This window comes from Portunus trituberculatus, chromosome 42 (assembly GCF_017591435.1).
Source record: "Portunus trituberculatus isolate SZX2019 chromosome 42, ASM1759143v1, whole genome shotgun sequence".
Classification (NCBI taxonomy): Eukaryota; Metazoa; Arthropoda; class Malacostraca; order Decapoda; family Portunidae; genus Portunus; species Portunus trituberculatus.
In genome coordinates this window covers 5,806,297-5,822,500 of record NC_059296.1, presented here as the reverse complement: position 1 = coordinate 5,822,500, position 16,204 = coordinate 5,806,297, and the positions used below count along the sequence as shown (strand labels likewise).

At 39.8% G+C, this 16,204-nt stretch overlaps 1 protein-coding gene across 9 annotated transcripts in view; it reads left to right on the top strand.

The window, feature by feature from the left end:
• Positions 1-16,204, top strand: part of LOC123517762 (hyccin-like) — a 40,009-nt gene that overhangs the window by 6,660 nt on the left and 17,145 nt on the right. For 3 of the 9 annotated variants that reach the window (XR_006678572.1, XR_006678573.1, XM_045278183.1), the window contains exons 4-10: positions 1,864-1,989; positions 2,689-2,906; positions 3,476-3,628; positions 6,411-6,488; positions 11,582-11,677; positions 13,840-13,970; positions 14,178-14,297. Coding sequence is in view for 4 of the 9 variants with exons in the window: in XM_045278183.1 (XP_045134118.1) it covers positions 1,864-1,989; positions 2,689-2,906; positions 3,476-3,628; positions 6,411-6,488; positions 11,582-11,677; positions 13,840-13,970; positions 14,178-14,297 (922 nt within the window). In the remaining 5 variants the exon portion in view is untranslated. The remainder of the gene's footprint in view (positions 1-1,863; positions 1,990-2,688; positions 2,907-3,475; positions 3,629-6,410; positions 6,489-11,581; positions 11,678-13,839; positions 13,971-14,177; positions 14,298-16,204) is intronic. The other 6 variants (XR_006678576.1, XM_045278185.1, XM_045278186.1 and 3 more) reach the window with 3 other exon arrangements.

The window sequence follows — 16,204 nt, the reverse complement described above, 5'->3', positions numbered from 1 at the left end:
TAGTAACATATCAGGTTTGTCGTGCATGAACGCCCTTTTCTAAAACCAAATTGACACTCACAAAGTATGTCATTTTCTCCAAGAAGTCTGTCCATCTATTCTTCACCACCCTCTCACACATCTTAGCTACCACACTTGTAAGTGACACTGGTCTATAGTTCAATGGGTCTCTCTTGTTACCTGATTTATAGATTGGGACAATGTTAGCTCTTTTCCAGTCTTGGGGCACTACACCTTCCCTTAATGAGGCATCAATTACTTCACAAACTTTTTCTGCCAGTTGCTCCTGCATTCTCTTAAAATCCATCCTGATACCCCATCAGGTCCCACAGCTTTTCTCACTTCTAAACTCCCCATCATATTCTTGATCTCCTCCACAGTTACTTGAAACTCCTTCATAATCCCTTTCTGTTCCATTACCAGTGGTTTGTCAAAAGCAGTCTCCTTTGTGAATACCTTCCGAAAGCATCCATTCATAGCCTCTGCCATTTCCTGGGATCTTCACTGCATACTCCATTTACTTCTAAACTTTCAATACTTTCTCTATTTTTGATGTTGTTGTTCACATGTCTGTAAAAAGCCTTGGTTGGTCTTTACATTTATCAATTATATCCTTTTCTTGTTTCTTTCTTTCTTCTCTTCTAATCAACACATATTCATTTCTTGCTCTTTTGTAACTTTCCCACTGCTTAATCCGTCTTTTCCTTCTCCACCTCTTCCATGCATCCTCTTTTCTTGTTCTAGCCTTTTCACATCTATCGTTAAACCAGTCCTGCTTTCCAACTTCTCTATGTTGTCTTATTGGTACAAATTTTTCTCACCTTCTTTGTATATTTTTATAAATTCCTTCCACTTTTCATTTGCTCCTTAGCACTCTTGAATTTCATCCAATTTGTCTCTTGAAAGAATTTCTTTAGGTTTCCAAAATCTGTCTTGGCATAATTCCATCTTCCCACTTTATATTCTTCATTTCTTCTAGATTTCTCTTCATCTATCACCTTGAACTCCAAAACTGCATGATCACTCTTTGCTAAAGGGCACTCCACCCTCATCTCCTCAATGACCATTGGCTCTGTACTAAAGACCAAGTCCAGTCTTGACGATGCTCCTCTCCTCCAAACCTAGTATCTTCTTTGACCCACTGAGTTAACACATTTTCCATTGCCAGTGTCAATAGTGTATTTCCCCATGTTGTCTCTGATCCTTCCATTGACCAGTCCTCCCAACACACCTCTTTACAATTAAAATCTCCCATCATTATAGTTCGTTCACAGCCACCCAACATTTCTTCCAGACATGTTCCTGTATCACTTATCATTTCTTCATATTCCTGTACTGACCATGCATTTGTCTTAGGTGGTACGTACACCACTATGTAGTGCCTCTTTTTCCTTCATTAGTTTCTGCTCTGATCTTTAGCACTTCTGCCTTTCCCATACCTTCTTTCACTTGATCCACCTTTATATCTTTTTAACCAGCAACATCACTCCTCCTCCCATCTTACCTACTCTATTTCTTTTCCAAACATTATATTTCCTTCTCCAACCATCATCAGGTCTTCTCCCTCTCTCAGTTTTGTTTCAGTAAGACCCACAATATCTGGGTTCTTGTCCCTCAAGTAATCGTTGAGTTCTAAAATCCCCGATATCACTCCATTTATGTTGGAATACATTACATTCCGCTCATACGTAAGTTTCTTTAGTCCTTTCTTGCTGTACTTTTCTGGGTTATGAACCACTTCCTCAGTCTCATATCCAAGATTCTCCAGAAAAACTCTTTCTTCTTCTTCTGTGTGTGTTCATTTTTTTTTTTTTGTATATAGACTCCTCAATACATGTATTTGCCTGCCGTGTCTTTCTATAGGGTGTGGGCAGTGTGGAGGTGGCTCTCTTGGCACTGTACAACATGGAGGTGCTTGATGAACAGGGGCAGCCCAGGATTGCGCCGTTCCGCCTGCCCACTCTTGCACGCCCCTCGGTCTTTCATGAGGTGAGATGTTGTGGCATTAACTGTCTGGGGATTTGTAGAGGAGCTCATAACTAAGTATATATACAGTTAAGCAAAATTCAGACTTCACAGATCTCCTTAGCTACACTTACCTACATGCACAACATTCCCAACCCTTATTTTAAGTAGCTAAAGTGACTGGTCATCTCAGCATTGGTGAGTGAGTTCATGTACTTGACTATTTGATAGAATCCCAGTAAATGTGTAGTTTACTGTGCTTGAGAATTATTTTGAAATCTATTGTTTTATATCTAATTATTTTGAAGGTGTTGGTGTGGAGTTTCAGTCTTGATATTTTAACCTCAATAATGATGTTCCATAATTGTCCTTTAAATATAATGTGGTAGACTCTTGCAGTGCCAGGTGCTAATGTAGGTCAGAAGCAGGAAAGGAACACAACTTTACATGAAACAAACAAAGGGAAAGGGAGCAGGGAGTAGTTCATAGATCATAGCAGACCCAGCCTCCTCTTCTCTCTGACCATGTCTTCTGATTGCACAAGATGCGGCAAAACCTTCCACAGGAACCCTGGAGGCAGCGTCACTGCTAGACATGCACATCTTTGCCCACTCATCCATGTCACATGCAGCCATTCTCCATCAGAAATAAAATATTTAGATGTGTGTTCTGTAATCTGAATATTTTCCCTTCTATGATTCAGTCAATGTGAAATGATTTCAGCCTGAAAGCCTAGCACCAGCCTCCTTCACTGTGGGCTCCTTGCAGCGACTGGAGATAGGAGATACAGACTCTGTGCGGTGGGGGCCCCCCACCCAGATGACCTCCATCACAGCCTCCACACGACACCACTTGGCCACGGCCATCATGGTCGCCTTCAATGCTCGCTTGGCCACCTTGCCCAAGATTGCTCTTGTGCACCTCTGCAAGGCTGTTTCCAAGTAATGTGGTTCATTCATTCTTTGTTCCCCACTACCCATCCTCATGTGTGCATATCAACACTCTGTGGCTCAACATCAAGGCTGAAGTAACTGTACTGTGTGAATGCTGCTCTCTCACATATTGCAGGTGTTGGAATGAAAACCGTAGAACGAAGGCATTCATTTATTCCTTTAATTAAAGTTATTGCTTTGAATTGTTTTTTACTCTTGATTTTTATTCATAATTTTCCAGTGTAAACTTCATAAGCCTGTCAGTAGTCAATCAATTGTGTTGCTTTATTGAACTTTTTCTGGTTGGGTATTCTAATTTTTAATAGTTCAAATTTACACAAAGCAAGAAGTATTAAGTCTTTTTTAACAATTTTTTTATTTTTATTTGTAATTAGTGAAAAGAATGTTTTATCATGAAAGACCTCTAATACTTATATTGTTGTACTTCAACAAAGAACCATTCATTAGTTAGTGTATAAGTTTGCATAAACTTTGTGTCGTAGGAAAGCTTAGCTCCAAAAGCTATAAATTTGACTGTTAAGGTGATGAGCACCAGACTGACCTAAGGTTTTGGACAGGCTGTTGTGTCAGGGCTTCAATCGGCCCGGCCACCACCACCGCTCCTCCTATGGGAATGAAAGCAGCTTTGGCCTGTACCCAAGACCCACACCCAGGATACCTGTCACTTCGGAGCTCCTCAAGGAGTTCTTGCATGCTGTGTACTTCGCCATGTGAGTCTTCTGTCAGCCAGACTTAGTTGCACCATGTCTGTTTCTTGGCAGCTTAGAAGCATTTTGAGCTTACAAATATGGGTGACTAAAATTTGTTGTGGATTAATGCATTTGAAGCAGTCAAAGAGAGGCTATTTTGCTGAGTTTTCCATTTGTGTTAAGGTTGATATGATGAGTAAATCTCTGCCTTTACTACCCAGCAGTATGCCTCTCCCCATCCCTCTCCATAAAGATTACCAGCCACCATCATTTAGAGGTGGGAGAGAGATAAGGCAGCCAAAACCATCCAGCTGCTGGTGTGTGAGGAGTTTACTCATCATGTTAACCTCAACACTACAGTCATTAGGGATAATTTTCTGTGTTCTAGTTGTGCTATACATAGATTCATTAGGTAGTAGGACTTTTTAATGGACTAATTTTTTTATCCAATTGCTAGGCTGTGTCTGTTTAACATTTGTAGTCCATCACACAAATAAACAGAAGGGTAGGATTTACAACATTCCACTACTACACACATGTAGACTGCAAGATTGCTGGCCATGTGTTCCTTCCAGACAACAAGATCGCGACTCACTTATGACCGTATTTAAGTTAGTACCTAAGCCAAGATTGCTGAAAAAGAAAGAACAATTGTGTAACTATTGACAGGCTGAGATAATGTCTCTGCCTGACTGTAGATTCAATCCTAGAATCTATATGCTGTGAGCCAGTGCTACTAACCATCCCACCACAACCCCTGTGAAGAAAGTTATATATGGAAATAGGATTTGGAAAGCTGAAGTAAGGACAGACTAGTAAAGGTGTATTAGAGGTGACCATCTTCTGTGTAGCACAAGTGCTTGTATTGGAACACCAGGAAGGAGCTAAGCTTTGAACTGAGATTTAGTTGGTGTTGTACAGTGAAGGTGGTATGGATGCACCAGTTCCCAGATTGTCATCATCAGGTTGGCAGCTGCTCCTACTTGGAGCAAAGATTTTAATTTTCACATCATTACAAAACCAAACAAATATGGTGCTATTACAAGTATAGTACCATAGTTCAGTTAGGAGAAAAGAATTAAAGTCTTGAAGCTTTAGGAGTATAAATCTGAGAAGTGTTTTTGTTTAAGTATGAATAGGAATATTAGTTGTTGTAGTAGTGGTGGCTGCTTAAAGCAATGTCAGCATGGAATAGGTATGTGGTAGATCATGATAATTATTTATCATTAATATTATGAATTTGTTCTTCCTGTCTGAAAATTTTAGTACTGGTATTGTGATTGATGTGTCATGGCTCCCGTGCCTTACTATTGAGTCAGTTGTGTACAGGTTTGTGTTTTATGCAGAAAGAGACTTAGAATTTGTGATCAATTTTTGCCATCAGTGGTAATTAATCTTACTCTTGCTTTAAGGAAATAGTCTTGGGAAAGTTGCAGATTGATTCTTGTGTTAAGGACAATGACTCAGCTTGATTTATTTGAGTGAGATCCATTGTATCTTGATGTGATTCAAGTCAGTAATCTGCTGTGATGGCAGAATGGAACTAGAATACAGTTATTGTGGATATACAGGCAACCCCTGTTTAACGAAGGTTCACACAACAAAATTTCGCTACAATGAAGGTTTCCTTTTACTACCATCTGCTCGTTTAATGAACACCAAACTCGCTTTACCGAAATTTTATCGAGGTAATTTTTTCCAAGTTTGAAAGCCCCACCGAGTCACGCAAGTTGACAGGCTTTTGAATACACCAGTGCCTCTCGTGGACAAAACACGCATCACTCACTCCACTAGTTCAAAACAATAACAGCGTCAGCAGCAGCTCGTCTTCCCTTGCTTTACGTGCCACCAAAACGCCCTGCAATGTTGCCTAGCATTGCTAAGAAGACCAGGAAGTCTCTTACTCTCGAAGTGAAGTTGGATATTATTCACAGACACGAGAGAGGCGAGAAAACTAATAGCATTGCTTCCCACCATGGCTTGACTCCATCTACTGTCTACCATTTTCAAGTCAGCAGATTCTATTAAGAAGGCTGGTGAGATCATATCTTCCTTGCAAGCTAAAAGAACCACCTGAACTCATGACTCTGCAATGGATAAAATGGAAAGCCTTGTGGAAATGTGGTACATAAGTTTTTTTATGTGGTACAATGATGCGCCCTTTGTTTACATTCCACAGGTTGCCAGCTAGCGTATTTCCCGTTCCACTCTCCCTCCCTTCATGAATTTAAGATCATCAACATTATAAAGTTACTTACATACATACATTAGTGTACATTATAATGACTTAGTCATAAATTAAACTGCTTAAATGTTTAACTTCATAATTTTTACTTTCATTAAACCTTTTACTGTACTATGATGCACTCTCGCTTTGTTTACTCTCAATGGAAGCTCAAGTCAGGGGTTAAACTTGTTATAATTGGTTCGCTTAATGAAAATTCGCTTAACGAAGGGTTTTCTAGGAACGTAACCCCTTTGTTAAGCAGGGTTTGCCTGCACTAGATAGATATGTGATGTGTTTTTATGTATCGATATTCTAGGACTGCTAGTAATATTTAATTTTGTTTTACTTCCCCACGCACAATTTGTAGCATGGCATCAGTATACGTAGTTTTTTGAGTCAATGTGTATCAGTTTAATTTGTTTTTAATAATTGTGTTAGACCTTAAAGCTTCACAAAGTGATATCCCGAGCTGCACCCACCCAGCACCTTTCCTCTCAGCATGGGCATGACGAGTTTGCATTATGCTTTGTTATTCCTTTATGTGTGTATGTGTACGTGAATGTGTTATCATTGCAGGCCAGCTGAACGCAGCCTGCATGACCTGCCACCTATCACCAGCATAAGCATGCCTCTCGCACACTTCCATTACTCAAGGTGCGTCACTCTCCTTTCATCTCTCTTCCTCTATAGATTCATAACGTGATGCCTTATTCCGCCCCACAGAGTTTGCCTAACGGAGCAGCTTCGGCAAGCCTCTAGGTGTTCTCTCTCTCTCTCTCTCTCTCTCTCTCTCTCTCTCTCTCTCTCTCTCTCTCTCTCTCTCTCTCTCTCTCTCTCTCTCTCTCTCTTTTTCTTTCGACTTTTATTATTACTTGGTATATGTGTGTTTGTGTGTGCATGTGTGTGCGTGTGTGTGTGTGTGTGTGTGTGTGTGTGTGTGTGTGTGTGTGTGTGTGTGTGTGTGTGTGTGTGTGTGTATTTACCTATTTGTGTATTACAGGACCCGAGCTAAGCTCTCTGTGTCCTGTCTCCTTGTCCACTCCTGTCATATCTCTCTTTCATCTGATTGACACACACTGCATCAACGACATCACTGCTCAGTTTATTCCACTTATCAATACTACGATGCGTGGAAACTGTACTTTCTCACGTCATTTAGACAGATGTCTTTATTAGTTTTTTCCATGTCCTCGGAGATAATTACTTGTGGTCACCTTTATCAATTCTCTGTCCAATATGTCAATCTTGTTCACCAATTTATACATAGTTATCATGTCTCCTCTTGTTCTTCTCTCTTCTAATGTGGTCAGCCCCAGTTTCCTCAGTCTTTCCTCATAGTCTAACTCCCTGAGTCCTGGTACCATCCTTGTTGCCAGCCTCTGTACCCTTTCCACCTTCTTCACATTTTTCTTCATATGCAGTGACCAGACAAGCTGCATATTCTAACTGGGGTCTTATTAAGGTGCATAATATCTTCTTCATCATTCCTTCATCTAGGTAGTGGAATGCAAGGCCAATATTTTGAAGCATGTTATATGTTTTCCAAAATATCTTGTTAATGTGTTTCTCCGGTGACAAAGTGTTTTGCATGGTTACTCCTAAGTCTTTCTCCTCATTGGTCTCTTTAATTTTCTCATCACCCAGCCTGTAATCCCTGTTTGGTCTGTATCTACTTCTTCCCATTTTCATAACATGGCTCTTGTTTATATTAAATTCCATCTGCCACTCTTTACTCCACTCATATATTTTATCAAGATCTTCCTGTAACTTGTTACAATCTTCCACATTCTTTACTCTCCTCATAATTTTAGTATCGTCCACAAACATATTCATGTAACTGTCAATTCCTACTGGCATATCATTAACATAAATCAAAAACATGATGGGACCAAGCACTGACCCTTGTGGAACTCCACTGGTTACCTTCTTCCACTCGGACTTCCTTCCTTCACCACTGTTCTCATTTCTCTTCCCACTAAGTAATTTTCCATCCATTTTGCTAGTTTATCATTTACTCCTCCAATTTTCTTTAGTTTCCACATCAGTCTATTGTGTGGTACTTTATCAAAGGCCTTTCTCAAGTCCAGGTAGATAGCATCCACCCATCCCTCTCTATGTTGTAGTATGTCAGTCACTCTTGAATAAAAACATAATAAATTGGATACGCACGATCTTCCTTTTCTGAAACCAAACTGCCTTTCACTCAGAATGTTTTCACTTTCTAGATACTCACTCCACTTAGCTTTAATTACTTCTTCACATACCTTGCACAATATACTAGTCAACGATACTGGTTTATAATTTAACGGTTCCATTCTACTATCATTCTTATATATAGGCACAATGTCAGCTCTTTTCCACTCTTTCGGGACTATTCCTGTTTGTATGGAGGTTTCCACAATATCAAATACGGGGTTCAACAATTGATCCTTACATTCTTTTAGCAACCTCCCAGATATGCCATCAGGCCCCATTGATTTATTAATATCCAGATTGCTTATAATTTTCCTTACATCTTCTTTAGTAACCATGATGTCCTGCATTTGCTTTATTTCCGTAGGCCTTCTCCCATAAAATGCTCCTCCTTTGTAAACACTTTGCAAAAGTTGTCGTTCAAAATTTCAGCTATATCTCTAGCATCCTCATATACTTCTTCCCATTTTTACCTTTTCTATTGCCTCCTTTTTATTTAGTTTTCCATTTATGAATTTGTAAAACATTTTAGGGTCACTATCACAGTTTTCCACCACTCTCTGTTCATATTCCTTTTGTGCTGTTCTTCTTACTTCAACATATCTATTCCTTGCTGTTTTGTAAACTTCTCTTGATAATACATTACTGTTTTTCTTAAGTTTCTTCCATGCCTTTTCTTTGTTCTTTTTTGCTTCTTCACAATTCTGTTTATTATTTAAAGTTCTCTTTCTGTGATATGGCACAAACCTCTTCACAGCAGAGTTATATAAATCCATAAATTTATCGTATTTCAATTGCATATCCCCTTCCTGGTATACCACGGACCAGTCAATTTCATTAAAAAACTCCCTCATATGGTTATAATTTGCTCTAATATAATTTAATTTTTCCTCCCTGTGTTCCACAATCTTATCCGTGCTTAATTCCGTATCCAGCTCAAAGCTTAGGACATCATGATCGCTTTTCCCCAAGGGACATTCATGTTCAATTTCCTCTTTTAGAGATGCCCTGGTAAATACCAAATCCAACCTTGCTGCAACATCTTGTCCCCTGCACCTTGTTGGTGATCTCACCCACTGTGTCATCAAGTTATTTGTTGCTATGTTTAACAATTCCTCTGCCCACTCACCACTGTTCACCACTTCGTAGTCCTCCCACACTATTTCCTTACAATTAAAGTCCCCGACTATCATCACTCTATCCTTTCTGATGAGTTCCTGCTTCATTCTGTCTAGAGTATTTCTCATTACCATTTGATACTGTTCATATTCCCAAGCACTGGTTCTGGGTGGTATGTATACTGTTATAATATTAATGTCCCTCTTGCCATCTGTTATAAGCATACTTATCACTTCCTCATTTCCCTTACTATAGTTCACCTCCTTCACTATCAGATCTTCCTTAGTAAGAACCATTATACCACCACCTCCTTTATTTTTTCTATCATTTCTCCATACTTTGTAGTGTTTTACATCAAACCAATCTAGCTTTATTTCGGGCCTTAACTTTGTTTCCACCACACACATTATGTCCGGTTCATTGTTTCTTAGGTAATCCATACATTCCAGCCTCTTAGACAGAAATCCATCTATATTCATGTAAGTCACTTGAATTCCATTCCTAGTCTCTTTCTTCCATGTTTCTGTCAGTGTAATGTCTATTCCGTCTGTTTTATCCACCACTTCTTCAGCCTCCCATTTCTCATCCTCCAAAAAAACTTGGTCTTTTCCTCCTCAGTTCTTTCTTCATTCCTCTCTCTGTGTATGTGTGTGTGTGTGTGTGTGTGTGTGTGTGTGTGTGTGTGTACATGTGTGTGTGTGTGTGTGTGTGTGTGTGTGTGTGTGTGTGTGTGAAATAGTGACCAAGGACACAAAAAACTTTGAAAAATAAGTCCTTCTGCTTGCCATAATGAAGGTAGTAAGATCATTCCTGTGTGTCAGTGTCTTGAAACTCTTGATGGAAGGAGAGGCAGTGGCAGGATGATAGAAAAGAGAGAGTGTTTTGAGAGCATGAAGTATACATAGATACTGATTAGCTCCTGTGCCACTAAGGTAGATAGAATAGGAAAAAAATTGTGAGTTATATTGCAAGGGAGGAGTAGAGGCAGTAACCATAAGTATGAGTGAGACCACTGGTGACTGACAGAAAAAGAAATGGTTGTTAATCAGGACTGTGTGGAAGGGAGGGACTGTATAAGCTACCAGAGTAGTTGTAAGCAGGCCAGAGAGAGAGAATCAGCAAGTGGTTGGTCTGACAGGTTTACATTTACACCAGGCTCACACTTCACCACCTTCACTGACTCTTTGGTATACATGTATTGCATATCTATCTTTTCATGGCAACAGTCCACCACATTGAAAAGAGTAACGTCAACCTCTCAATAGTTTGTGTTTTAAAAGAACTCTTGCTTTAAAGTTGCATGTGGTGTTTCATACACTCTCTCTCTCTCTCTCTCTCTCTCTCTCTCTCTCTCTCTCTCTCTCTCTCTCTCTCTCTCTCTCTCTCTCTCTCTCTCTCTCTCTCTCTCTCTCTCTCTCTCTCTCTCTCTCTCTCTCTCTCTCTCTCTCTCTCTCAGTATCAGTGTGTGTCCATTGAAGTTCTTGACTTACTGTTACGTCACAAAACAGTGGGTGTCGCTATGTTATGTGCCTTCATCTTGATGATGGATGGAGGAATCACTGTACCTGGAAAGTATGTGTGTATATATATATATATATATATATATATATATATATATATATATATATATATATATATATATATATATATATATATATATATATATATATATATATATATATATATATATATATATATATATATATATATATATATATATATTTGTGTGTAATCAATGTGGTATTGTAATCACGTAATGTATTTTCCTTCTATTTCAGAATGGCTAGGTGTGTGTTTTTGTAATGTGTTTCTCTTGTACATTCCCTCAGGCTGTGTGTGACTCCTGAGCACAGCACTCCACCATTGTACATTTGTTGCAGGTTTAGGGAGGAGAGAATGCATTTCTTAGAGCCAAGCAAGTAGAGGTAGTTTCTGATGCACTTAGTACTATGTACTCTGATCTTGATTTATAAAGTTAGCTAAATAAAGCTGCTGCTCTAGACCTGGAGTAAAGTCAAGGAGATCCTTAAATAATGCATATTTTTCTTGTATTTTATGTAGATTATAAAAGTAATGTTATGTGATATTGGTTCAGTAAAGAGACCTTAATGGTTCTCCCAAGCAGCAAGGTCTGGAGGAGCTACCCTGCACTGCAAGGAACACTGTGGACTACAGTAGTACCTACTAGTAGTAGTTGCAACTGCAAGTGATATTAGGTTTATGGAACTAATAATATATTACATCCACAGTGACATGATATTGCAGATTGTCTATTCATTGATGTTACTCTATCTTTGGCTTTCATTCAAGACAGAGATGGTGATAAGTCTGCTTATTGTGAGTACAGTCTTCAGCTGATAACCTTTATTTTCAGAAGTTATTCAACACAGCTCAGCTTTTCTTTTTGTTGTTGCTCATGCTGTAAGTGTTTGCAGCCACAATGCCACCAGGGGAGGGGGAACGCTTTGTCCTGCCATGATGCCCAATTGTGCCGGACAGTGTTACCATAGTCCCCATGTCAAACTGCGCAGGTAGTGTTGCCATAGATCAGCTTCATTGGTGCTTGCAAGGGACTCACTTCTCGGGCTCCCTGTCCCAGGAGAGGTTGCATGAAGACAGAGGGTGTATTATTATTTTCTGTGTAAATAATGAGTCCACACCCTGTGGTTCTGGACAAGTTGCATAGTGTATTCCCTTTGCCTTATGTCCCCTTCTCCCTTACTCAGGAATTCTCTTCCTTGAGTGTAGCTGACTTGCAGCTCTGAGCTGAAAATAGAAGGATTTCTTCAGTAGTGAACCTTGCTTTTGGTATTGGGAATTAGTGCCTTAAACTGAACCCTCCCACCACCCCTCAATAGACTAAAGTGTGTCTTCTGAGCATAAATTGATATTTCATCTCATTGAAAAGCTTATCTCTATGAATTGTTGTGTGTAGATGCTACACCGTCCTCAGATTTGGAATTCTGTCTTTGTGTTTGATAATTGTGATAATCAAAATACTCTAGTGCTGAGAAGTGTTTAAATACTGAACTGTGAGAATTAATCAGCAGCTGCTGCTTCGCCACCAATTCAAGTTTGCAATGATTGACCCTTCCAGGGAATCCCCAGTTCCAGCCACAGATAATTATCTGCTTCATGACATTGTTTCACCATTTCTTTTGTTGCAGCTGGCCGGAGGCTGGTATTCAAATGCTTGTTTCTTATTTTTAATTTTGATTTTCCTCACAGCAGGGTAGAGTAGCAGCACTCATTCCCAGGGTCTCCTGGACCAAGATGTAGTGCGTGTAAACACTGTTCTCTGGGTGGGCCTCCTTCTTCACTCTGTCAGCTGTCTCAGTCAGGGATTAGGTTACCACCACCACCACTGCTCTGGTGCCAACAGAGTTCTGTCTCATCATCTTTGTCTCTCTGCCTCTCTGTCTCTCACACTCATGCATTGCTCCCTCCAGGTGTTCTTTCCAAAGATGTGGTCATTGTAGCAATATTGATACAAGTATTGAGCCACTCTGCTGGTCTCTTGTGTCCTTCACTCTCTTCCCACATATCTTGTCTTTTTCTTGCCCGCCCATCCACCAACACCCACACACACACACACACACACACCTGCTCTTAATCTGACTTTTATGTTTGTTTCCTACTCTTCGTTCCCCGTTGTTGCTGTTCTTCTTCTTCTTATTATTATTATTATTAGTAGTAGTAGTAGTAGTAGTAGTATTATTATTATTATTATTATTATTATTATTATTATTATTATTATTATTATTATTATTACTGTTATTATTATCATTATTATTATTGTTGTTATTATTATTATCAGTATTATGATATTATTGTTTTTACTGTTCTAATAGTAATGATATTATTTTATATTCTCTCTCTCTCTTATTCTCTATCTCTCTCTCTCTCTCTCTCTCTCTCTCTCTCTCTCTCTCTCTCTCTCTCTCTCTCTCTCTCTCTCTCTCTCTCTCTCTCTCTCTCTCTCTCTCTCTCTCTCTCTCTCTCTCTCTCTCTCTCTCCTCTCATCAGAGTTGGTAAAGGTGTCTTGGATGTCACTTCACTGTGCATGGGCAGCAGATGGCCTGTGATACACCAATATGCATTCCTCTTATATTCTTGCACCTTTCTGTTCTGCTAACACCAAGTTCTAAATTGATTACTTCACTGCTCTCTCTCTCTCTCTCTCTCTCTCTCTCTCTCTCTCTCTCTCTCTCTCTCTCTCTCTCTCTCTCTCTCTCTCTCTCTCTCTCTCTCTCTCTCTCTCTCTCTCTCTCTCTCTCTCTCTCTCTCTCTCTCTCTCTCTCTAAGAGGCATTCCCTAATTGGTTGAGATGAGTGAGTGGGAGGTCTGCTCAGAATGATCACCTCATAGGTTGTGCATGTGTCATGACAACTTTTGTTTTGTGTATGTATGTGTGATTCTCAGTCATGATCTCTTAAATGTCCAGAAATGATAGAACAAATGAATGTAGCATTAAACCATCCAGCCTGTCCTAGTGAAGAGTGACTCTTTGCATTATTCTATATCAGCCTTTCAATACAAGTTTTGTCTTTCCCATGTTCAAATTTATGCACTATTGGTATCATCATATTGCCTTTTTGTCTGTAAGTCTTGCAGAAGTCTTGATGATGTATAACAATAGCAAAAGATACATCTCAGGACCAGTGAGTTTCATCAGCATGGCTCATCCTTACAGGTTCAACGAATTTGCCAGTTTGGGAATACAAGCTCTGGAAGACATACACATGAGGGCACAATATGAACTGTTTGCTGATGTTCTTCTCATGACAAATGGCATCAAGAATTCCCTCAAAGTCAACCCAAGTGGTAAGGAGACATTCCAATGGCTGTGTTATGCATGGTTACAAACCTGCCTGTGTTCCAAAGACCTATTGGAAATATTCAAAAGAGAGTGTTGATGTGTGGAGCATGAAACGGTGGTGGTGTGTGAATCATTGGCAATTTTTTTGAACATGATACATCATTTCAAGGCTCCTGATGGCGGTAATCATGTGTGTCATGTTTCTTTTGCAGGTCAGCCGAGCGATGGTCCAATGGGGATCAGCGTGGCACTCACCCCTTCCACCACCACCAACACTCCGCTCTCCAAAACCTTCATCACAAATGCCTCCTTCAGGACCAAGAAGTTGCCAGGTAGGTGACCATCTCAGCCAGAGATACTTACCCATTCCTCATATTACCAAGCAAGGCCAAAACACTCTATTGATGTGACCATATGCCTTTGAATTGCAGAATGCAGAGTACTAATAAATGAAATGTGGTGGGAGTCAACATAGTGCATGCAATGATGCAAGGCTAGACCTTTATTTATCTTATAGTTGTGATGTTTGACTCTGGTGCAGTGGTCTCCAGATTATAAGACTTTTTTTTACAATGTATATATGTACTTACAAGTGGCATTCCAGCATCATGCCTGCTTCCATCAAAGGTAGTTGTGGACAATTCACAACATTGACTACGCAGTAAATTTGTTTGTTTTGGTGTTCAAGTAATTACACAATGTAGGCCATAGTGTTTAAAGCTCACTACATTTTAGAGCGCACACACACACACACACACACACACACACACACACACACACACACACACACACACACACACACACACACACACACACACACACACACACACACACACACACCTTAACTTATGACAATGCAAAACTTTTATGCATTCAGTAGAAACAACACCTCCGATTCTGAGCTCCCCTGACTTGCTATTTGCATCACAGGACACCACCCTTGTGAGAGAAAGAATGAGAGGAGAATGTTTGTGTGATAAATATTGCTTACAAGGCAGAAATGCTTTGTGTCCAGATGAGTGTGTTAATTCACAATGTCACAACTAGCAGAATAAATAACCAGCTTTGCATTGGTAATAGTGCTTGTGAGCTCCATCACTCAGTGCCTTTGTTACCCAACTCAGCCTTCTTATCCAACTTAGCCTCGTCACAACACCAGATTTCTCATCATAATGGATATTTGTTTGTAGATTTTCTGCAGAACTAAACACAGCTTCCTATTTCCAGATGTTGAATCAATGGCTGAGACCATATATATATATATATATATATATATATATATATATATATATATATATATATATATATATATATATATATATATATATATATATAAAAAGTATATGTGGGCAGGAGATTCTCTCTCAGGCATATTTCATTAAAGGTGATAGCCAATTCGGCGTTAATGATTTTCTTTAAGGTATTTCCTCTACACCTTAAAAGTGTCTTATTCTTTTTCTCAAGGGGCGTGATGGCTTCACCGTAGGTAGCCATGTCTGCTATATCCAGATTTTGGGTCTCTTGACCCTTCCTCAGTAGCTGATGGGTTGGTGTTTCCTCTGCCGGGTCTGGAGTGGAAGTGACTCCGCATGTGTCTGCGTTCCTCTTATACCCACCTGCCAGCTTCAGCAGCGGCAAGGAGTGGGCTACGGCACCGCCGATTGGCTGGTTCACTTGGCACATCGTCTCCTGGTGCAGCTGCAGAGCTAGGTTGCCTTGATCTTTTCATGCTCGCCAATGCTTGTAGGTCTACTGCTCGTATGTTCAACCTCGGGTTCTTTTATGTGGAGGGCTTCTAGGATGTACAATTTCCTTTCGTCTGGGCAGCTGTCAATGATGTCGGTGTTGTCCTCTAATTCTTTCCTGGTGATGGTTATGTTGTGTTCTTGTTGCAAGTGGTTCTTTGGGGCTCCGGCAGTTAAGTGTAGTGTTAGTTGCTAAGAAAGCTTTGTAGTGATCTTGCCGATATAGGTTGTGGGAAGGACTTCACAGTTTCCTTGTTTGCAGGTGAACCTATATACGACGTATGACTTCTGCAATGTTTATCTCTTGGTGTTGGGGCTGTTCTTTAGGAGGAGATGGCTGGATTTCTTATTCTTGTAGTATATTTGTAATTTTACTTTTCTGCAAGGATCAATTGGCTTAACGTTGTTCTTGACGATTCTTGTCATTATTCGTTCTTCTTCTTTGTGCGACGATGAATAGAAGGCCCGGTAGAAGAGGATGATGTTGTCTTCCG